The sequence below is a fragment of the Mixophyes fleayi genome, chromosome 8 (genome assembly GCF_038048845.1).
Source record: "Mixophyes fleayi isolate aMixFle1 chromosome 8, aMixFle1.hap1, whole genome shotgun sequence".
In the NCBI taxonomy this organism is placed as follows: Eukaryota; Metazoa; Chordata; class Amphibia; order Anura; family Limnodynastidae; genus Mixophyes; species Mixophyes fleayi.
This window is the reverse complement of record NC_134409.1, coordinates 42,193,098-42,214,680: the sequence shown is the minus strand read 5'-3', so window position 1 is coordinate 42,214,680 and position 21,583 is coordinate 42,193,098. Positions and strand designations below refer to the sequence as shown.

General features: G+C 37.2%; 1 protein-coding gene across 1 annotated transcript in view; it reads left to right on the top strand.

The window, feature by feature from the left end:
• Nucleotides 1–21,583, top strand: part of LOC142099212 (calcium-activated chloride channel regulator 1-like) — a 46,666-nt gene that overhangs the window by 4,138 nt on the left and 20,945 nt on the right. Inside the window, exons 2-8 of the mRNA XM_075182433.1 lie at nt 5,635–5,862; nt 6,963–7,103; nt 8,674–8,821; nt 14,301–14,409; nt 16,898–17,075; nt 17,657–17,881; nt 19,817–20,041. Of these exons, the coding sequence (XP_075038534.1) occupies nt 5,704–5,862; nt 6,963–7,103; nt 8,674–8,821; nt 14,301–14,409; nt 16,898–17,075; nt 17,657–17,881; nt 19,817–20,041 (1,185 nt within the window). The 5' untranslated portion in view covers nt 5,635–5,703. The remainder of the gene's footprint in view (nt 1–5,634; nt 5,863–6,962; nt 7,104–8,673; nt 8,822–14,300; nt 14,410–16,897; nt 17,076–17,656; nt 17,882–19,816; nt 20,042–21,583) is intronic.

Sequence of the window (21,583 nt, the reverse complement as noted above, 5' to 3'; positions counted from 1 at the left end):
CCCCTTTCACCAATTATGCAACTACAAAATTCACATATTTACCTGCCTCATCTATGTCGGCCTGATAATCTGCCAGACAAAAGATGGATATTTTAACCAACTGCATGCATCTCAGGGGCCACTTCCTTATATGCCTTCCAATGAAATCTTTACACTGCATCAGCCATTTTGTTCTCTGTCCGGTACTTGTTTAGCTTTGACTTGCATGTTAAGGTGTAGGGATTTTAGAACCAAATGCTTAATTAGCCTGACCATTGGTGTTAAAGACGCACCTTGTTTATTTATGCCTGCCACATTCCCAAAAACACAACAGCCTTTGCTCCTTAACTCTTCTCTCAACAACTCTATTAAAAATAACTATAAGCAAATTCTTTGTGAACCTTTCCTTTACCCAGTCTTGAGGTCATGTGCTGCACACCATTCACATTTCAAATAAGCACCAAAACCCTTTGACCTTGCTGTATCATGAACAACTTTATATTCCCTGCCATCTGCTAGTGGAATTGGCCCAATCCTTGTACCATTAAACTGTTTCACTAAATTTTATCATATCTTTATGTCCTCATTCATCTCTTTACAAAATCCTATATAATGATGTGGTCTTTGAGATCCCACTATAGCACTTTCTAATTTTCTACAAAAATCCTGCCCCACTGGGATCACTGTACCAGCAACATTTAACAGTCCTAGAAATTATTACAAATGTTTCAAAGCTAACTTGTCCACTTCCCCTATCTCCTCCTAAAACATCTTAACTCTTTACTCTGGTAATATACACAACTTCTCCTCATAAAGTGTTCTAATCTCCAGATATGACAATTTTGTAGATGGCCCCTCTGTCTTTTCCTTGGCCACTGGTATTCCAAAATTCTGAAAATCAGCACTGAAAATAATAACTCGTGACACTTAAGAGTCTCTGAAGGTCCCACCATCAAGCAATCATCCAAATAGTTTGCCATTGGCCTACCAATACACCAATGTATACATGAACTGAATTTCTCAAAGAAAACCTTGAAACAGAACAATCCATAGCAAACATCTATTCCAGCCTGCTTCTGGTGTCATTGCTTGATACCTAAAAGCTTTTGATGAAGTTTTAGTTGTATGCTATCCACTCCTGTACCTTTTGACTGTTTAAGTGTAGAACTGTTAACAGAGATTTATAACAACCAAGTCAAAATGAATTAATTAGAGCATGAATTTTTGGTGGCAAAAATAATGGTAAAAGTACACCCCCTTAATACTCCTTTCATACTGCCTAAAAGACCCGGGTCAATGCTTGTTGTGAAAGGGGGTCCGCGCATCTACCATGGTCGGATGACCCTGGAATTGAACCTGGGTCTTTTGCAGGGTTATTCCAAGGTCCGACCCTGGTAGATGACAGTGTGAACTGTGAGAACCGGGTTTTTCAACCCGGGTCTCACCAACACCAATTGTAAAGATTAAAAAAAAAAGCATCACAAGAGGAGTCAATCAGAGCTCCTCTTGTGATGTTGCCATGGAGACCTGGGCAGACCCGTGTTCAGTGTGAACATGGTCTACCCGGGCCAGTGTGGGAGGCACTGTCCCCCAGCAATATCACAGGTTCATATACCCCGGTTATTGCTGGGGTGGCAGTGTGAAAGGGGTATAAATTTAAGCTAAGGCTTTTAAGGATTACACAAGGGGACATATGTGTGAAGCTCTGACTATGGTAGGTGTAAATCCCCTTAATCTTATCATGTTGCCTATGTCAAAATGTGTCCAATCTGTGATGATGTATAGCTCCTAGTGTTATGTGTATAAAACTTTTGTAAACAATACTAAATTAACCCATGTGGCATCAATATATCACCCTGAATCTCAGAATAAGGATACTTGTTTGAGGAACTTTGACATTTTATAGTTGTGTTGTGTAATACAGTACACAGATTCAAATGGGTTTGTATCTAGTGCTGTAACTATTATATGTAATAATGATGACTTCCAGCAGGATTGCTTATGGAATCTATAACAACACATTTGGGCATTAGTGCAAAAATTGCTTTGTATTGAAAATTAGGTATAGAAAAAACAGCTCCCTTAAGAAAATATAATGTTGGTATCACTAAAAGGTGTTTAGAATATAACAAGGAGTACTAGATCATTACCATAAATTAGCATAACAACCTTTATTAAAACTTATATAATAAAATATTCTCATACCACCCTCTGAAATGTGTTGTACATAAATAGCGATAAAAGCTAGTAAGCTAGTAAGTCAAAACAATAGCTAAAAGACTTTGCAACAATGTCTCCATTTTGTTTACCTATATATATAGTTCAAAGTAGTTCAATATTTCAGCTTTCTGGATGGTCCTCTAGGACCATAGGCATTAATCCAGTTTTGTAGGCATGAAAAGACAGAAAACGAACAAGGAGATCAGTAAAAGTAGTGTGTTAGTGATAGCCCATCACCATACAAATACACACCAGAAAAATAAAATATTGCTTATCTGCATAGATATATCTTATCCAGGAACTGGAACACAGCATATCTGTACGGCTGTTCTCTCAGTAATACATAGCCAGCATTTTCTCCAAAAGAATAGTACAATCAGCAAATCTACATGCCTGGTCTCCAGTCATACATCAGCAGCATACTGCTAACACCATATCTCTCCTCCACTCAGTACATAGGAAAAAGGAAGATAATGCACTATATGGTGTACTATTTAAAGAATTCCAGCATTTAATCAGAATAAACATATAAAATGCACACTCACAATGAGTAATCATAAATTAAGCTTATCTGTAATACAGGTATACACAGGTCACTGATATACCAGATCCTCAGGTGCACGCAGAAACCTCCCACAGTCTCCACACAGAAATTCTGATGGTATGGTAATCCAGTATAGCCCAGGGATGAGTAGAATAGGCCTCTATGCGTTTCGTCCTCATATATATTATATGTAAATATGTATATATCACAGACAGGGCAGAAGATAAGGTGGTTTATCTAGTATATCTATATGACTACATCAGCACAGGAGCAACATGTGATCAGGAAGCTGTAGTGATAGATAGAGGAAAAACAGCAATGGCATGGATATCTTCAGAGTAAATGTATGTCTTGCTACTAAGAAGTGAATAAGTATAAACCCTATTCATGATGATTCCTTATTGTAAGTGTAACCACAGCCTGGACATAGTACCTTGGGGTAAATGTATCAAGCTGAGAGTTTCTGTCGGGTTTGAAAAGTGGAGATGTTGCCTATAGCAACCAATCAGATTCTAGCTATCTTATTGTAGAATGTACTAAATAAATGATAGCTAGAATCTGATTGGTTTTTCAAACCCGCAGGAAAACTCAGATTGATACATTTACCGCCTTCTCCCTTCTGATAATCAGACCAATCAACATACAGGATTTTGGATTGGACATCCCTTATTAATTATCACCCATTGGATGCCTCTCAATTGCGCTGTCATTTTTTTGCTGTGTTGCATCATTGAATTAAGCCACATGTACCTCTGCATTGTCCACCTTAGACAGTACTATTTATTTATTTTTTTAATATGATACATAAACTTGAAATTAACCTATCCCCGCATTTTTGCTTAATAATTGTTACGTAGACATATCTGAGTGCAGTACCAATATATGAAGTATGAAGTTTGAACCAATTATACATTGGTTCAAACTTCATAGTTTGCTAACTTTCCTCATTTTAATGTATTTAGTTTGCAGAATTAAAAAGACACACAATGTTAAATGAATCCAATCAAAATAGTGATTTTATTTTCCTTTGTCAAAGACGTCTACAACATTTAACATTTTTTCTTTTCTTTGACTTAATATATTTATATTTACCAGCCCCAGGCTGATGCCACCAGATCATCCTGGTCTTCCCCTGTTTATTTAAATTTTTCTTGGTTGTACAATATATTGTTTAGAGGCTTCCTAACAACAGACCACTTTTATTACAATTTAAACAGCATTGTCACGAACGCCCAGCCTGTCCCAGATACAGCAATCTGAACAGCTGTCTGTGACTGGCACCACCTTAGTCACTTAGCAATGAATGCACCTTTTCTGCCACCACAAAGGATTTATTATGGTGTCCTTATGTTCACCAAGCCCATTTATTAATGTTTCACACTTAAATTCCATACACATGTAGCATGAGCCTCCCTGGGCTTCGTGAGTTCACAAAGAATCTCTTAGAAAATGCTAGATTAAATGTATTTTAATTCGAAAAATGTTTCCACAGCTTAGCTACAAAAAAGTCATACAATAAATTGTACAAGCAAGTTTCAGAAATAAAACCAGAGTCACTACTTAGTAGTTAAGACTTGGTGTGTGAGGAAACACAATTGAGAAATATAGGACATTCCAGTATTGATAGACCCTCTCATGAAAATACACACGTTTAGCTGTCAATAAGGACAGATTAATCTCCCAAATGTTACAGGGCTTTCGAAGTGAACTAGGGATGTTCTGAGATCGGGACTGTTCACAGTTCCTTGAGTTCTCACCTCTGCTTGTTCTGCTTGGCTAGATGGTTTAGAACTTTGGGGCTTCAAACTCCTCAGAGATGCTTATCTCTCCCTGGTCTGACTAAATTAAACAGATTATTGACACTTGCAGTTCAGACTCATGTCATCTAGCACACCATATGTTGAGATTACATTACAAGGTTACATACAATATACATTGTCATACATTAATTCAACAGAAAATAACAATCAGTAATTAGATATACTACATAATTGTCACAAGCATTAAGCTCAACAAAGTAACTAAACAACAATTTAACAGAAAGATAACAGGCCACAACGAAATGGAAACAGATTCAGACTAGATTACCGGATAAAAATTGAAGGTCCAAAATGGCCATTTAGGAATTCAAGCAAAACACATGCAGGAAATTGATCGTGGGGGGGGCACCCCTACTACTACTTCCTCCATTGGCACCCTAACAACCTGCCCCCCCCCTATATTACACCTGATCTACCTAACCCATTCCCCTTTATCCTCCTCTAACCCTCTCCTCTTCTCTTAATTAGTACAGTGCTAGCCCAGCCAGCACTCCTAATCAGCCAGGTCCTAATCAGACCTCTGTCTTCTTTGGATGAACATTGAATACAGTTGACAATCTTCCCAGCAATGAGCATACTAGAAAATCAACTCAAAGATCAGACCGTAGTATGCTTGGAGGAATCGCAAAGAACAACTTTAAATATTTTAAACAATCAAAGAACAACACTTAAAGACAATGTCCACTCAGAAAGTTTTCCATTTTGAAATTTATATTCGACAATTGCAAATAAGATCATTTGCAAACATTATTATTCATGTTTTTGTTGTCTTATGGTTTAAAAATTATATTTACACTTATCAGACTCTCCCAAGCAGTAAGGGGTCCATTTATATCTTACACCGCTGTCTATAACTATATATCTGTCTTTCTTTTCTTTTAAATATTGGGTAACAGTTTACTTAAATAGTTTAATATCAACAATAAGTGATTCATAGTTATTATTTTGTTGGGCAAAGACATGAAATGTGTGTTGAGAAATTTGTACACAAAAAAATAGATATTTTTAACCATTCAAAGGGTAAAAGCAAAGAAAACTACTAAATATGACATTGTATGTGCACTTCAACAGGGGTTGACTGTACAGAAACTTGTATTAAAAAGAACAACCACAATAGCTGGCAAACCTGGAGACACTACAATGAAGATTGCTGGGATATTTCTTTTCATTTCTATATTTCAAGTTATACATTCAGCTAGAGACTCATTGGTGAAGCTGAAAAATAATGGATATGAAGACATTGTTATTTCAATAAACCCAAAGATTCCTGAAAATGGAAAGTTAATTGAAAACATAAAAGTAAGTCATTATAACATATAGTATATGAATTTATTTTTAAATGCAAGCATATAATTATATAATTGTTTATATGTTTAAATTATGTTTTTGTTTTTTTTAAATGGTGTTATGAGTATACATACAGGTATGCATATGTGTTTTAAATATGTATTTGTTTACATGCTAGGGGTATTACTTTTTAAAATATCATTGTTTATATTTTAAAGTGCTAACTAGTGTGTGTGGCTTTGAGTCACACAAATCAAAAAGTGTATTGTCAGAGGCTCTGGTCGTAGGATAGAATATTTTATTATATCCAAACGATCAAAGGATATACACTTTCAATTCTCTCCTAGAGATATATGTGCAACAAAAAAACATATCATAGTGCAAAATTGCATAAATTGATCATACTCAAAAGTACTAAAGACCAAATCAAAAATAAAAAGCCAATGTGATAGGTGTGATCTGCATACAACACCCAAAAAATGCAACCATCCATGCCACCCCCGTCAGTGAATGTACTTACAGGAAAACTTTTTTCCAAAGATAGCATGTAACTTTGATGGAATCCTTCTTGTTTTATTTATCTCTTTTTTCTCAATCAATTTATCTTCAGAAAATTCATTCCATGTTGTTAAAATATTATTCCATATGAAATAAACATAAAAAAAAATAGCACCAATAGTGCATTATCACTTATTTAAAAATAGACTTTATTATAAAGCAACAAATTATATAAAGAAATATACTTCCAGAGAAAATTCAAAATACTGTAGCTGTTTAAGTGTTTACTCTTACCTCAGAGTAGATGAAATGCACGTGAAGAAATCATCACCTAGTTGTGTAGTGGATAGGTGGCACTTTAATCACATGAAATCCAAGGAAGAACACTCTTAAGCAAATGCTGTCCCCCAGCAATTATTGAATTGAAACGCGTGCACTGGGGGACAGAATTTTTTAATAATTTTATTATATTTGACTGACCTGTCAGTTCATACATACTCAATATTTAAACGCCTTAAATTTTTTTTACATTATTTATCCTGAAATACTTTCCATAAGAGGATATATAATAGAATTAGCTGTTACAATACTTTGATTTTTAAATATATTTACAGAAAATGGTGACTGATGCTTCTGTCTACATGCTGCAAGCTACAGAAAACAGAGTTTTTATTAGAAGTGCAAAAATTCTAATTCCCAACACCTGGTCAAGTAACAGCAATTTTGGAAGGCCAAAATTAGAGTCATATGACAAGGTAAGTTATATAGACTTAATTATATTGCAATGCACAATTTACACAAATTAAGTCCATAAAATTAAGGTAAACTGTGTCTTAATAATAGTAAGTTTGGTCCAAATGGATCAGTAAACAATAGGTGCTAAATAAAATTAGTACATAGCTGATATACCATTCTTGATGGTGGATTGCCACTGTGAAAATTTGCAGAGTGGCAGTTCACATTATCCTGTTGAAAGAGGCCCCTGCAATCAGGAAATACCATTGCCATGAAGGAATATACTCGGTCTGAAACAACGTTTGGGTAGATGGCATGTGTCAAATTAACATCCACATGAATGCCAGGACCCAAGATTTCCCAGCACAACATTGCCAGAGCATCACACTGCCTCCATCAGCTTCCCTTCTTCCCATAGTGCATACTGGTGGCATCTTTTACTCCGGCAAACGACACACACGCACCTGGCCATCCATATGATGTAAAATAAAACGTGATTTATCAGACCAGCCACCTTCTCTATTGCTCTATGGTCCAGTTCTGATGCTCACATGCCGCTCATTAGTCAGCATGGGCATTCTAACCGGTCTGCAGCTACGCAGCCCCATGCCCAGCAAGCTGTGATGCACTGTGTGTTCTGCCACCTTTCTAACATAGCCAGCATGAACTTTTTCAGCAATTTGTGCTATAGTAGCTCTTCTGTGGGATTGGAGCAGATGGGCTAGCCTTCACTCGTCATGTGAATCAATGAGCCTTGGGCGCCCAAGATCCTGTCAATGGTTCACCGGTTGTAGGTACTAACCACTGCATATCAGGAACACCCCACAAGACCTGCTATTTTGGAGATTCTCTGACCCAGTCATTAAGTCATAACAATTTGGTCCTTCTCAGAGTCGCTCAGATCCTTAGGCTTTCATGCTTCCAACACATCATATAAAGAACTGACTGTTCACTTGTTGCTTAATATATCCCTCCCGATGACAGGTGACATTGTAATGAGATGATCAATGCTGTTCACTTCACTTGTCAGTGGTTTTAATGTTGTGGCTGATAGGTGTAAGTTTCACAGTTATTCTAACTCATTCTTGCCTACTCTCCCGAAGTGTCAGGGAGACGCACAAATTTCAAGCAATACTCCTGGACTCCCGGAAGGCTAGGTCAACCTCCTGGTTCCCACCCAATTGTCTTGTAGTCTTGCAAAGTTGGCGCACTTGTTCCTTGAAACTTCTGTTAAGTGTCTCCCAGAGGGGAGGTATAAAAATGAGGCAGATTTGTACGAATTATAATGTCTAGAATACAAGTTCTCTGCCCATAATAATCTAAGTTTTTATTTGCAATGATTTGTTGTTCAATATGTGCTTTTAATATTGACTTGAAATTGCATACATTTTTTAGAAGTATTGTGTTAAAGGATAACAAAATATCATAAATAAATGGGATATATGTAATGAATAACATGTTAAAAATACTTTGTTAGATGTCAAAACACTTAAGCCTCTTCAGCCGCATGTGATCTGGGGGCTGCTTCTGAAATGTACTTACTGGAAGTTGCAGTCTGGTTTTCTTAAACTTTTTATTTTTTCTCCTTAGGCTGATGTTATCATAGCTGATCCTTTAATTGACGGAGATGACCCACGCACTTTGCAATACGGTGGTTGTGGGGAACAGGGAAAATACATACATCTTACACCTAATTTCATATTAAATGACGACCTACTGAAGATATTTGGAGCCAGAGGTAAAGTAAATTATATATGTGCATATTTAACCATGTAACATTCTTGACATTTCAAGGTAAATATTTTTTTTGTTTTACTGTATTTAATCACCTGGCGCATAAATCAACACCTGAGACACAATAGCTGTCAAAAAATATACTTTCACATTGTACTGGACACTGCATAATGTCATTCTGCAGCTATACAATTAAGTTGGCCACAGAGCTGGTGATTTTGTTGGCCAACTTGGATGACCAAACTGGCCTAAACTTGACTGTAATTGAGCCAGCTTAAAATATCCACATGTGGCAAAGTTGGACAAACTACAAAAATAATATATAATCAGGCGCTAAAAGATGAATAGCTAACAATAACCTAACAGGTTCAAGTGCAAGGTCACACCCAAAACAAATGTATACAAAAAAAGAGAAAAACCAGCGCAATATCGCCCTCAGGAAACAAAAATTAAAAAATATTTTAACAATTGATCAAGCCGTCATGTAGAAAAATAAAACAAACACATTTATTTCACGATAATATGAACAATACATGTAAAAAAGAGAGTACCCCTGGTAAATGTATATAACATCAAGTGTGATCACATAAAGCCAAGATGATAAATATGGCTACTAGAAATATATTCCAATGTTGTGTATAATTAATAATATCACATATATACTGATAAACGGCATTAAATATGCAATGATATCGTAGAAAGCAGCGTGTCCATAAACTCCTATAGCATGGATTGAATAGTCACCAGATTAACATGAAGTAGAATAATGATGCTCCAGGTTATAGACCAAAAATCGTCATATAATGGCCTTAAGGGACATTTCCCAATGTGAAGATGTCCATATAATGCAACCAATGATGTAAATTAGAATAACATATATGACCCAGCGCTTGAGCGCCGAATAGAAAACTCACAGACTTCCCTGCTGGATGAATCGCTGTCGGAACTCCCAGTAGCCGGCGGTCACATGATTCACGGGTGCGCACCCTAGAGATACTCGTCTGAAAACAAAAGGCGTTAGGAAGGTTCCTATGTGGTGAGTGGTCCACAATGCCAATAGACGGTAGCTGTAACGTTCTTTCAAATCTTCAATAAGTGGGTAATAGAACACACTGCTATCAGACTACTGCCCTGACGCGTTTCGTCTGTACTAGGCAGACTTTCTCAAAGCATTGAAAAGTTGGACAAACTGTTGACACCTGGTGATCAATCTGAATGTCCAGAACATAAATGGGAGCTCCACCTTCAGATACATAAATTGTCCAGGCAGATCTGTATATTTTCATTGCCCTTAGATACAATCAGATCTGAACTACAATTAAATTCAAAGCACAGACTTCAATTCTTTTATCTAGGGGCAATACAAATAACCAAATCTGCCTGGGCAACACAATTATTTACAGACACTTTCCCCTTACTTTTTCTCCCACCATCTGTCTTTAGCAGGCAGAGCGGAGACCCACTTATCTGTTTACCCTACTCATCTGTATATCTATTCTTCTGTCAGCACACCCATAAAAGAAAAGAACAATAAATAAAATGTACATTAAAAAACAGAATAACAGGCATTTACCTGGCCTGTATATAGTTAGGCTAAGTACACACTGAAGTATTTTCCAACGGGCATGTTATCTACTACGATTTTACTAACGACTAAAGGTCCAATTGCTCGGGCAATTCATATGTACACACTGACACGATTTACTTTCAGTTCTGTGCTCTTCATCTAGTCCTCTAGTCATTTATACCACTTTCATACTGCCGCCCCGGCAATATCCCGGGTTGTTAACCAGGGATATTGCCGGGGCAGAGGGCAGTATAGATAAGAAGATTCCCGGGTCGGGCGGGTTCATACTGCACCTGCCCGACCCGGGTTTTACAAAAAAAAAGTGTAAAAAATGATTTTAATTAATAAAAAATACATAACAAATAGTTACTTTACTTATTTTCAGCCAGCGGTGTCTCCGTTGCGTTGCCGGCTGTCAGGGGGACCTCTGGGTACTAAAATGATGTCATTTCTAGTCCATTAGAAATTACGTCATTTTAGTACCCAGAGGTCCCCCTGACAGCCGGCAACGCACCGGAGACACCGCTGGCTGAAAATAAGTAAAGTAAACATTTGTTATGTATTTTTTATTAATTAAAATCTTTTTTTTTTTACATTGACTTTTTTTTTTTTTACAGTATGAATGGTGAGACCCGGGAATTACCCCTCGCAAAATCCCGGGTCTAAGTCCCGGGATTTTAGACCCGGGATTTTGGGGTTGGACTATTCATACTACACCAAGACCCGGGTTTTTCAGCGTGCCCCTGCAAAAACCCGGGTTTTTGGTGCAGTATAAATGGGGTATTAGAGAATGATAGCACAAAAGTCACTCATTCATTCATTCATTCATTTCTGCCACACTGATTAAAACCGCCTTGTTATAGCTATCCACATGTCCGTAGGAATTTTGTTAACTTCTGTGACTCTGAAACAATATATTCAGTCCCAGAACAAACAAACAAACTATTCCTTCTACAGCACTCTCTACAGTTAAGTCACTGGGACATTTTCATTGCTGGCATTGGCTGAAAAGACCATGGCTCTGTAAACTCTATGGAGATCATGATCGTGAGTGCATACACACTATATGATCGGAAGGTGATTGGAACGAGATTAATAAACAGTACGACCAACCAAATTAAATGACAATAGGCACTTTTGAACAATTGTTGTTCATCGCATCAGTATACACACTAACGAGGTGTGTGGCCGAGCTGTCCTTTATCGAGTGATTTGCCCGATAATTGGCTGAAAAAACTCCAGTGTGTACCTGGCCTTAGCCTTAGTTACACATGATTAAGTAAAGCTGGGCACACAAACACCTAGATTGGGTACAATCACATCAATATACAATCAAGACACACAATTCACATTCTCCATTTGTTTTTAATTTGATTATTTTTAATCTGAATGTAAATAAAATCAATTTACCTTTTCACCCACACTCCATTTGTGATGAGCAGAAAGACATTGGCAGTGCATGAGTGTTGCAGGATCATTACACTTTGTACTTTTATAATATAATCAGATTCAATCTTGGATAATAATCACCTAATCTAATTGGATAATCAAATACTATCTATATTTTATTGCATTTAATCTGTAACCTCTGGGTTATCCATTATTTAACAATTTAAATCCAAAACTATTCAATTGAATAGGATGTTATTAAAAAAATTGTGTACAGCATACTAGTGTTTATATCTAAATATAATTTTAATGGGAAGGATATAGCAGTTATCTGCTCTCTAGAGATTAATGTGTTCTAATTTACTTTAGCGTATTGTTGTCTGTATCCTTGGTAACCTGAGCCAGGTTTAGTCAGGTCACACAAGGACATGTCTGGTCATGGAGGCCCCATGCAGTGCACACTTTGATTACAGGATATTATCTTAAATTAAAGTTTATGTAATAAGGTCCCTTTGGGAATAAAAGTAAAACTATAGGGCTTATTTATTAGCACAATCCAATGTGCACAAATGGATGCAACCCACAGCAACCAATCAGATATAAGCTTCCATTTTGTAAAGTGTGCTAAAAAATTTAGTGAAATTCTGATTGGCTACTATGGAAAAAGCACATTTGTGCACATTACACAATGTTATTAAATAAATGTGCATTACATCATAATATAACATCTTAAAAATAAAACCATCAAGGGTTGTCCAAAAAAAGAATATGGAAAATATGTTTTGCCAAACCTGCCGATTGTGTTGCTTTTTCCTGTAGATAACAGCCTATCATTAACTTTGTATTGTGCTGGATGACAAAATTTGTTGGCATATTTCTAGTCATGTAAGAAAAAGGGGAATAGTGAACATCCGCACAGAATTTATAGTAAATAGTACCAGATGTGAAAACATCCCGTTCCATTTGCTTTCTCAATATATGTTTTGGAAAATTATCTTATACACAGTGAGTGTTGCGGGGGTGCACCCAAGTGCATATAGCATGTAGGAACAAAAAATAGAATAAAGAGGTCTTTCTATAGGGGCGCTCTGTGTTTCACAAAAATTGCTAACCGCTTTTCAAATTTATTTCATAAATTAAAAGAAGAGTTGTTTGCTATATTTCAGAGTAATCCTATTTTTATTTCTATTTTTATTTTATTGTTAAAAATTGAAAAAGGAATGGGTGAAGAACAGATAAGTGTGTATTGAAAAGGTTGCGATTCACACAATCCTAAAGCTTCTGTTACAAATTATTAGGTTACTATTTTTTTTTTTATCATAAACCATGTCACAAATATAATATAATCCAAATAATGGCCCTAATAGTAAATATATATTTTTCTGGTCATTCAAATATATAGAGAGATAGTACTTAAATGAATATATCTAGATAGGAGCTCTCCTTGGATTATGTAATTTTCTGTTTTACAAACTACTAATTACAGTTAGCACTGACTAGTATAAGTAGTTATTGAGCAAGTGATCTCAAAGGGACTACTAGAATATTGTATATGCAGCCCCTTCCATAGCACTAGTCTGGATAGAAGACTACATTGCATTACTTCTATCAGCCGACCCTTGTAATCATATTGTCGGCTATCCAGTGATAGTTCACGATTAACAGTTGCTGTTCTATACCATTCAGTTAATCCTCTTTGATTTTCAATCACTTAACAGACCAAAGAAACTCTTACTCACACTCACACTAGGCACTATCTGTATAGCTTAGGCAGTGGCTATTCTGTATATCAGCACACTCATTTCTATCTGTGACTGAAGGGTCTATTTATCAGGAGTTCCCTGAAAACAGCGATAAGCAGGTTTTTTTTAGCATGCGTACATTTGGACTTTTAGTTCCTCTCAGTAAAAAAATAATGTTTTAGAATAGGCAAAAGGTATTTTAAAATATAAAAATATTTTAAAACATTTAAGTATTAAAAATGCTTTATTCAATAAATAAGCTTCCCCCATGCAAACACAATGCTATCGCCGGCGGTAACTTCTTTCCTGTATTGTATTATAAAACAAAGCAATGCCATACAGACTGATAAAGGGGACACAATTATAGTAGTTCTCATTTCGCAATACCTTGATATGCATCCTACAGTCTGATGCAGTCACAGAATGTTCTCCTGCCATTACACAGAATTTTCATACTTTCATTAATACGTATAAATATATTTATACTTGCCCAAAAGCTGTCTAGCTTCATGCAAACAGGAAAACATGCAAGACTGGATGTAGGTCAAACTATATACCTGTTATATGCATAAAATGTAACATGCTGCCTACATGGTGACAGCTACGCTAAGAATTGTATACAGATTGTGTGCTGTTTTGTTTAACCTAATATTACCATGAGCCATAACTGCTCTGAATGGCAAAATTCCAAATACATTTAGAATTTAGAATTACATTTATGGAAGCATTCATAGATGGGACATGAAATAACTGTATATGAATGTAGTGTTATTTTATATTCACAGGAAGAGTGTTTGTCCATGAATGGGCTCACTTGAGATGGGGAGTTTTTGATGAATACAACAACGATATTCCATTCTACTTCAGTAATCTAGGCAAAGTAGAGGCAACCAGGTAAATCCGAGATGTGTGAAACTTACATTCAATGTTCTCTGTAAGATGAGTGGCCAGGAAATAATATGACTACATTCTGATGCACTGTATTTTGAATATGTTGTTCAGTGCAACCCTGTACAATCAATATTTCCCAATAGTATTTTTCAGAAAATATTATTTCCAGGAAACTGATACTGTACATGTAATTACATTTTATGGTCTATGTTCTAACATACCATTACTAAAATGGAGAAAAGTGATTTCTTAGATATTGACTTGACAGTTACAAATGCCAAGGGCCGATATACCAACCCTGCACCTTCTTAAACCTTTTTCCTTTAGATTTAGTTCAACTTAGTTATGACCTGAAATAACGACAAGGACACGTTTAAATTTTGGCAAACTGAGGTCACAGTTTAATTATTAAACAAAAGGGGTGGCAAGGAAAGCAGATGCAGGAACAGCTGCCAGTCAATACCAACCAACAAATGGGTATGGCCATCCGGCCCAGAGTCCCCCGTGCTACTTTATGGCATCAGAAAGACTCCGCCCCTCCTGTCCTCAAAAGTGGTGGTACCATGGGCACTTCCACATTATGTGTATTAACCATATCTTTTCCCTTCGCCACAGAGCAGGCACAGTTGGTAGGAAGGACACTGCGATCAGTGGCTGATACATACAGCGCTATCGCTGATTGGTCGCAGGTCACTGCTCCCTTTGAGGCAATGGTGACTCTTGGCCCCTTAGTGTGGGGGATCCATTGACCTGCTTTATGAGGGCATGTCATTGTGAGTCTAGTGGGGGTGTAATCACTCTGATGCCAGATTTAGCGCTGACCAAACAGTAAGGGACTAGTTCCCCGTGTTAAGTGGATTAGGACCAGTTCGCCATCCTTGCTTGGTTCGGGTAATGAATTGGCTAGCTGTCCTGCAGTGCACTTACTACGCCACCAAGTTTACAATTATTAATAAACTGTGACCTATTTAGCCACTTTATACAGTCTCTTAGGGCTAGATTTACTAAGCTGCGGGTTTGAAAAAGTGGGGATGTTGCCTATAGCAACCAACCAGATTCTAGATTTCATTTATTTAGTACATTCTACAAAATGACAGCTAGAATCTGATTGGTTGCTATAGGCAACATCCCCACTTTTTCAAACCCGCAGCTTAGTAAATCTAGCCCTGAGTCTTTATTTAGATAAGTTAAGATATGACAATTAAAGGCTATTGTGATGGGAAAGAAAAGGCATCCAGGTTATGCAGTTTATAATATATTTTATATTGCGTACACAATATAATATTATAGATATATTTACAAAATGTTTCTTTATTTTAGGATTTCAGAGGGCAATAAAATCTCTTTACTCCATGCATAAACACCATATTTTTTGTATTTAGCATGATATTGGTGCCCATTTATCTGTAACTATGCTTATTTGAGAGAATTTTGGCTTGCAGCCTCTGTATTTACATGGCCATATAAGTCTGCATTTTTATATTCACTATTACTATACGTTTAGATATCCGCTTTCTTTTTTAAACAACATAATATACTGTACAGAAAAACAATCAAAGAATAGGTTTCTTCCAGGTTTGAAGTATTGTGAGGCTCAAATAGGTCCTGCAGCACCACCTGCTGGGTGATGTCAGGAAATCTGCAATAACTGAGGCACGTTTACGAAGTACAGTTGATGTTAGGATGGTCTGGTCAGAGCACATCCAGGGGTATATGTACTCTCCACGTTCTGGAGACGCCTCTACAATCTAGAAGTGGGCCTAAGAGTGTGGAAAGGAGCACTGTATAAAAGTAAAATTATAATACTCAGCAAACAATAGGGCTTATTTTAATAGCTTTAATATCAGGCACACGAGTGCGCATACTTGTGCCAACATACAAAATTGGATTTTATTTTCAGGATAAGATTATTTAAATGAGATAAGTGATGGAGAGGTTTCATTACAGGGGTTTTCCAGCTTCTTCTTTTTTCTCAGCGCTTTTAATGGGATACATTTTGGCACCTTCTACAAGACGGTGCATTCCTAGGCACGCTCCAAAAAATCTCTTAGGTCAAGTATAAGCCGCATGTGAAAAATGCAGTGTGTTTGTGCATGCATCCGATAAGTGTTTGCTATGCAACTCGCATGCAGTTGATATATGCGTCACGTGCAGTACAGAGCTTTTCCCATTTATTTCAATGAAGTTTACAGCATGTGCACTACAGAAATCCCATTGTAGTGAATGGCAAAGATCCATACATATTTAAAAAAAAAATGAATGCACCCCACCCCCCAACAAGGTGGACATAGCCTCTATATATCCCTGGTTTTCACAAATTATTACACTGTATAACTATTTAATAGAAACAACTGTAAACACATATTAGCTCGATCAATTAAAAGACAGATCTCATCATCCTACAAAAGTGTTTCTGCTGTATCATGGAACATATTGTAAAGTAGAATATACAAATTATATTACATAACATTTGGTTCTCTTTTGGTTTTAGGTGTCCTCTGAGCATGGGTGGTTTAAATAAGATTGAAGTTGGGTCTGGATCAAGCTTGATAAAAAAAGATTGTGCTGTAGACGTTGACACCGGCCTCTATGAGGAGAACTGTAAATTTTATCCAAATTTGGACCCAGGTGTGCATGAATCTATTATGTATGTACAGGCACTGGCACCTGTAAGTATCAAAACTAAAGTGCTTTGCTTTGTCGCAAATCCTGAAAACAACTCCTGTTATTCAAGAAAAGAATTAATTTATAATAATACCTGACAGCATCCGACTGAGTCACATGACTTTATCAATTTATTTCTGTTCCACTTCACAATCCATCATCCTTCTTTCCTTACCCTTTACCTTTCAAAAATATTTTTAGTGAGAATTAGACCTTCTAAGCTACATTTTTCTTAAGTACATTTGACAGTGTAAAAATGATTTTTTTTCAATAACTTGTAGAATACATTTTTTGGTTTTATATGGTTAGCTGGCGATATATGAGTTGGCAAAAGTGGCCCAGGATGGCACAAAAGTTTAAGCTGGGTATGATACTCAGGAGTGGCAGGCATGGGAATGGGTGAGTGAATATCAGAGACTAGACAGTATTCTGTTTCACACGTGCACACTCCCGTTGATATTGTTTATTTGGGAAAGGTTGGAGGAAGCATGCGATAGAAGATTATAAGACCTGGCTTCATAATCCTCTCACATTGATATACTGCATTAATTTAAAATAAAGAACTAATATGATCATTTTTTTTAAGGTAAATGCATTCTGCAAAGGGAACACCCATAACAAAGAAGCTCCAAACCAACAAAACAGATTATGCAATCAACAGAGCACATGGGAAGTCATTATGAAATCTGCCGACATATCACAGAGTGCTCCTCTAACTAACACCAATATTCCTCCACCTAATTTCGTCCTACTGCAGTATAAAGACAGAGTGGTCACCTTGGTTCTTGATGTCTCAGGAAGCATGGGTGGGGTAAGTTCTTTATCCATTTATAACTTTTCTTTTACTGAACACGTGTGCATATTTACAGTCATACGTGATGAACAAAGGGCATAGCTATTTTCACATTTAAAAATCGCATATACAGGTTTATATTATAATATGGTGCAAGTGGTACCATGTACTGTAAACCATAACAACCAGGTATAGGTGCTCTTTTACTTACACTGCATGTAGGGTCAAAATTTACATTGGATTACAGCAACCAATCAAAAGGCACTTGGTTGTAAATGTATCAAACCATCTCAAAAGGAAAGTGGATGTGGTGCCCATAGCAACCAATCAGATTCTAGCTATCATTTATCCAGTACATTCAAAAGAATGGTAACTTGACTCTGGTTGCTATGGCAACACCTCCACTTTTTCTTTTTAGATTCAGATAAAAGGTTGCTCTCATTCACTTCAAATGTTGCAACTAAATTAAACATTAGTAAATGAACACTTTTATCTTTCTTTAGTCTATTTAGCACTCAATTTATCAAAACTGATATATGATTGGTTGCTAGAGGTTAAAGTACACACTACTTTTGGAAGTTTTTAAATTATAACACAATTGTATATTCATAAATGTTAGATTTTGCAGTTGTCATAAACAGTCTGAAGAAGGGAATATATATTTTTTATTTTAGTATAATAAATATGATATATTACATATTTGTTTCTCTGAAACAAACAATAATTTCCATATGACATGAAATACAAAACATGAATGCAATCCCAAAGGTCAAAATTATTTCTGCCCTCAACAGCTCACAAAGGACAATTATATATAATATGTGAGTGGTGTGATAATTGTATAAACAGTTGTGGAAGATATCATTATATTTACCTACCTCTACCTTCACTGGTCGGAGATAACAATAACAATATCTTTCACTACTGTGGTTATATTAGGACATTCCGCATACATACCAGCCAGTGACTAAGATAATATACTACATTTATTCATACACTGTCTTTGAACAATAGTTTTCATCCCTCATTTCTGTTTTTCTCCTTTAAATTTACATCAATCAGATACTGAGCACAAATACTGTGAAAATATAAGGATATCTCACAGCACGAGGCCACTAATAAAGACAATCTGGTTTCAGAAAATAAAAATACAAATGTGGACAAAACTTGACCTTATGAATGAGCACATCAGCATATCTTTACTTAAGTTAAAAAAAAAAAGTATCACAGCAATCTCTTATTGCACCATACCCACAGGTGATAAAAAAAAACAAAAAAACATGCTTTTAGTAGCATCTTTTTAATCAGCGCTTGTTCTTTCAGTCAAAGTGAAGGGTTAATGGAGGACACTCCATTCATGACTACCCTAACCCAGTGGCGGATCCAGGGGGGGGGGGGGGGGGCGATCGCCCCCCCTAGCAGACACTTGCTGCCGACGGCTGCACAGTATGTGCAGATCCGTCCAGCCGTGACAGGCAGGGACAGTGTTCTGCCCGGCTGCTCTGATTGCTCTGATTAGAGCAGCCGGGCAGCACACTGTCCCTGCCTGTCACGGCTGGACGGACCTGCACATACTGTGCAGCCGTCGGCAGCCTAAACTGTTAGATGGGGCGGGGCCTAAATCGCCCCCCCCTAAATCGCCCCGGTTACAGTACTTTTCTAGATCCGCCCCTGCCCTAACCACAAGAGCAAGCGCTCGTTACCGCACCTGCATTTGACTTGTGGCGTAACTGATATTTTTTTAACTCCATTGTGTAACCAGACTAAGAAAGGTGAGTTCTTAACACAAATCCAAGAACTTTATTTTTTTATAAAACATTACTTCACTTTTTTTAATGATATTCTCTTTCTACAAGGCAAGTATACAGTATATTGCCAGGCTAAAATACAATGTAAATTTAGAATTTTATTTTTTTTAAAATAACATTACAATCTTTTCCCTGTGCCCTGCAGTTTGATCGCATCTCCCGCATGTACCAAGCCTCAGAAGTTTATATCATGCAAGTTGTTGAATCTGGGTCCTATGTTGGAATTGTGACTTTCTCCAGTGATGCAACAATTATGACCAATTTAGTTAAGATTGTTGACACCGTTCAGCGTGAGAAGCTCAAAAAGTTTCTTCCAACGGTAGTTGCTGGAGGCACAAACATATGTGCTGGAGTTCGCAAAGGATTTCAGGTATTTCCTTTGTCAATAGATTTTTTTAGGGGGAAAAAATTTCATGACATCTCTTAGTGCCAATGCCTGCATCTGATTGTAAATGTAAAATCTTTCTCCTAACACTTGTTTAAAAGGTCCAGTATACAGATAAAATGTTAATGCTGTTGTTATTCCCGGCGTGACATTTATAGAAATGTTACTGTACTTTTGTTTTAAGGCTTTCTGCGTCTGCCCTATGTTATGTCTATAGCTGTGTGCTTTCTCTGGGACACAAACATAGTGCAAACATTACTCAGATATGTTCTATATTTGGTTAAATATGTTGTAATCTCAGTGCTGCCATGTTCTACCCGTCTACCGTCTTGGCGACAGGATTTGAAAATAGTTGCACCAGTCTGTTGATTGCATCTTTAAATATTTTGCGTGTTGTATGTGTCATTCTTGCATTTTTTTTCGGGTGGACGAACTTCAAGACATTTCCACCAATGTGGTAGCAGTGCTCATGGTCCTTTGAAAAACTGTTATGGATAAATTCATACTTAGTTCAAATTGAAGTAAACTTCTTCCACATCAAGCAAGCAGCTCATCATACCCAGCCACTGGGTGCAGCTCAGTTAATAATAAGTAAACATGTGTAATTTCTCCTTGTGGATAACTAAGTCCATGTAACATTCAACACAGATAAGTGATATTGGGATACAGGAAATGTTATTTCCATCCAGGTATGGCTACAGTTAAAAACTCATTACATTGCCATAGACTGGTAGTGCACAACAATGTGGCCCACAGAACTGTTTTTTGTGGACTCAGGAATCTACAACTTTGTAGCTTACACGAGAGAGAGAGACTAAGCAGGACAGGTAAGAATTGTTCTGGGGAATGGGGTGGGGAATGTGTTTACAGGGGAGAATGTGCTGCTACACGGGTGAGAAGAGATAAGTTGTTTCAGAGGTGAAAGAGGGGAGAAAATGTGCTGTCTTATTTTCCTCTCTTGTCCCTCTGTGCCAGCCTCCCCTCTCAACCAGTTGGTGCACTGGCTCCCTATGTCCTAGAGAATGCCACTCTCACTCCTCTCCCTACATATCCAACCTCATCTCCCCCACTCTCCCTTACTCCCTTTCTTCCAACAATCGCCTCCTCACGTCTCCACTAATTACCTTCTCTTAATCCTGCCTAAAAGACTTTTACCATACAGCTCCACCTTTTGGAACTCACTCCCTCACACAATAAGACTGTCCTCTAATCTTCAAGGATTCAACCATACCCTCAAAATTCATCTCTTCACCAAAACCTCCAAGCCCTCCTCCTAACGCATCCCTATCTGCCCCCTCCCACACTGACTCACCCACTAATCTGTCCTCCTACGTGTCCATGCCTAGCACTTTCCATCTGGTCTTCTAGTCTTCACCTGTCTCCAGCCCTACCTCCTCTGTCCTTCCGTTTGATCACTGTCCTGCTCCACACTGGAATGCTCCCTCTCTGTCCACTTCCCTCCTTGGTACTCCCGCCAACTGTACTGTGAAATAAATTTTACTGGCAGTCGATTTTCCCTACTGTCCT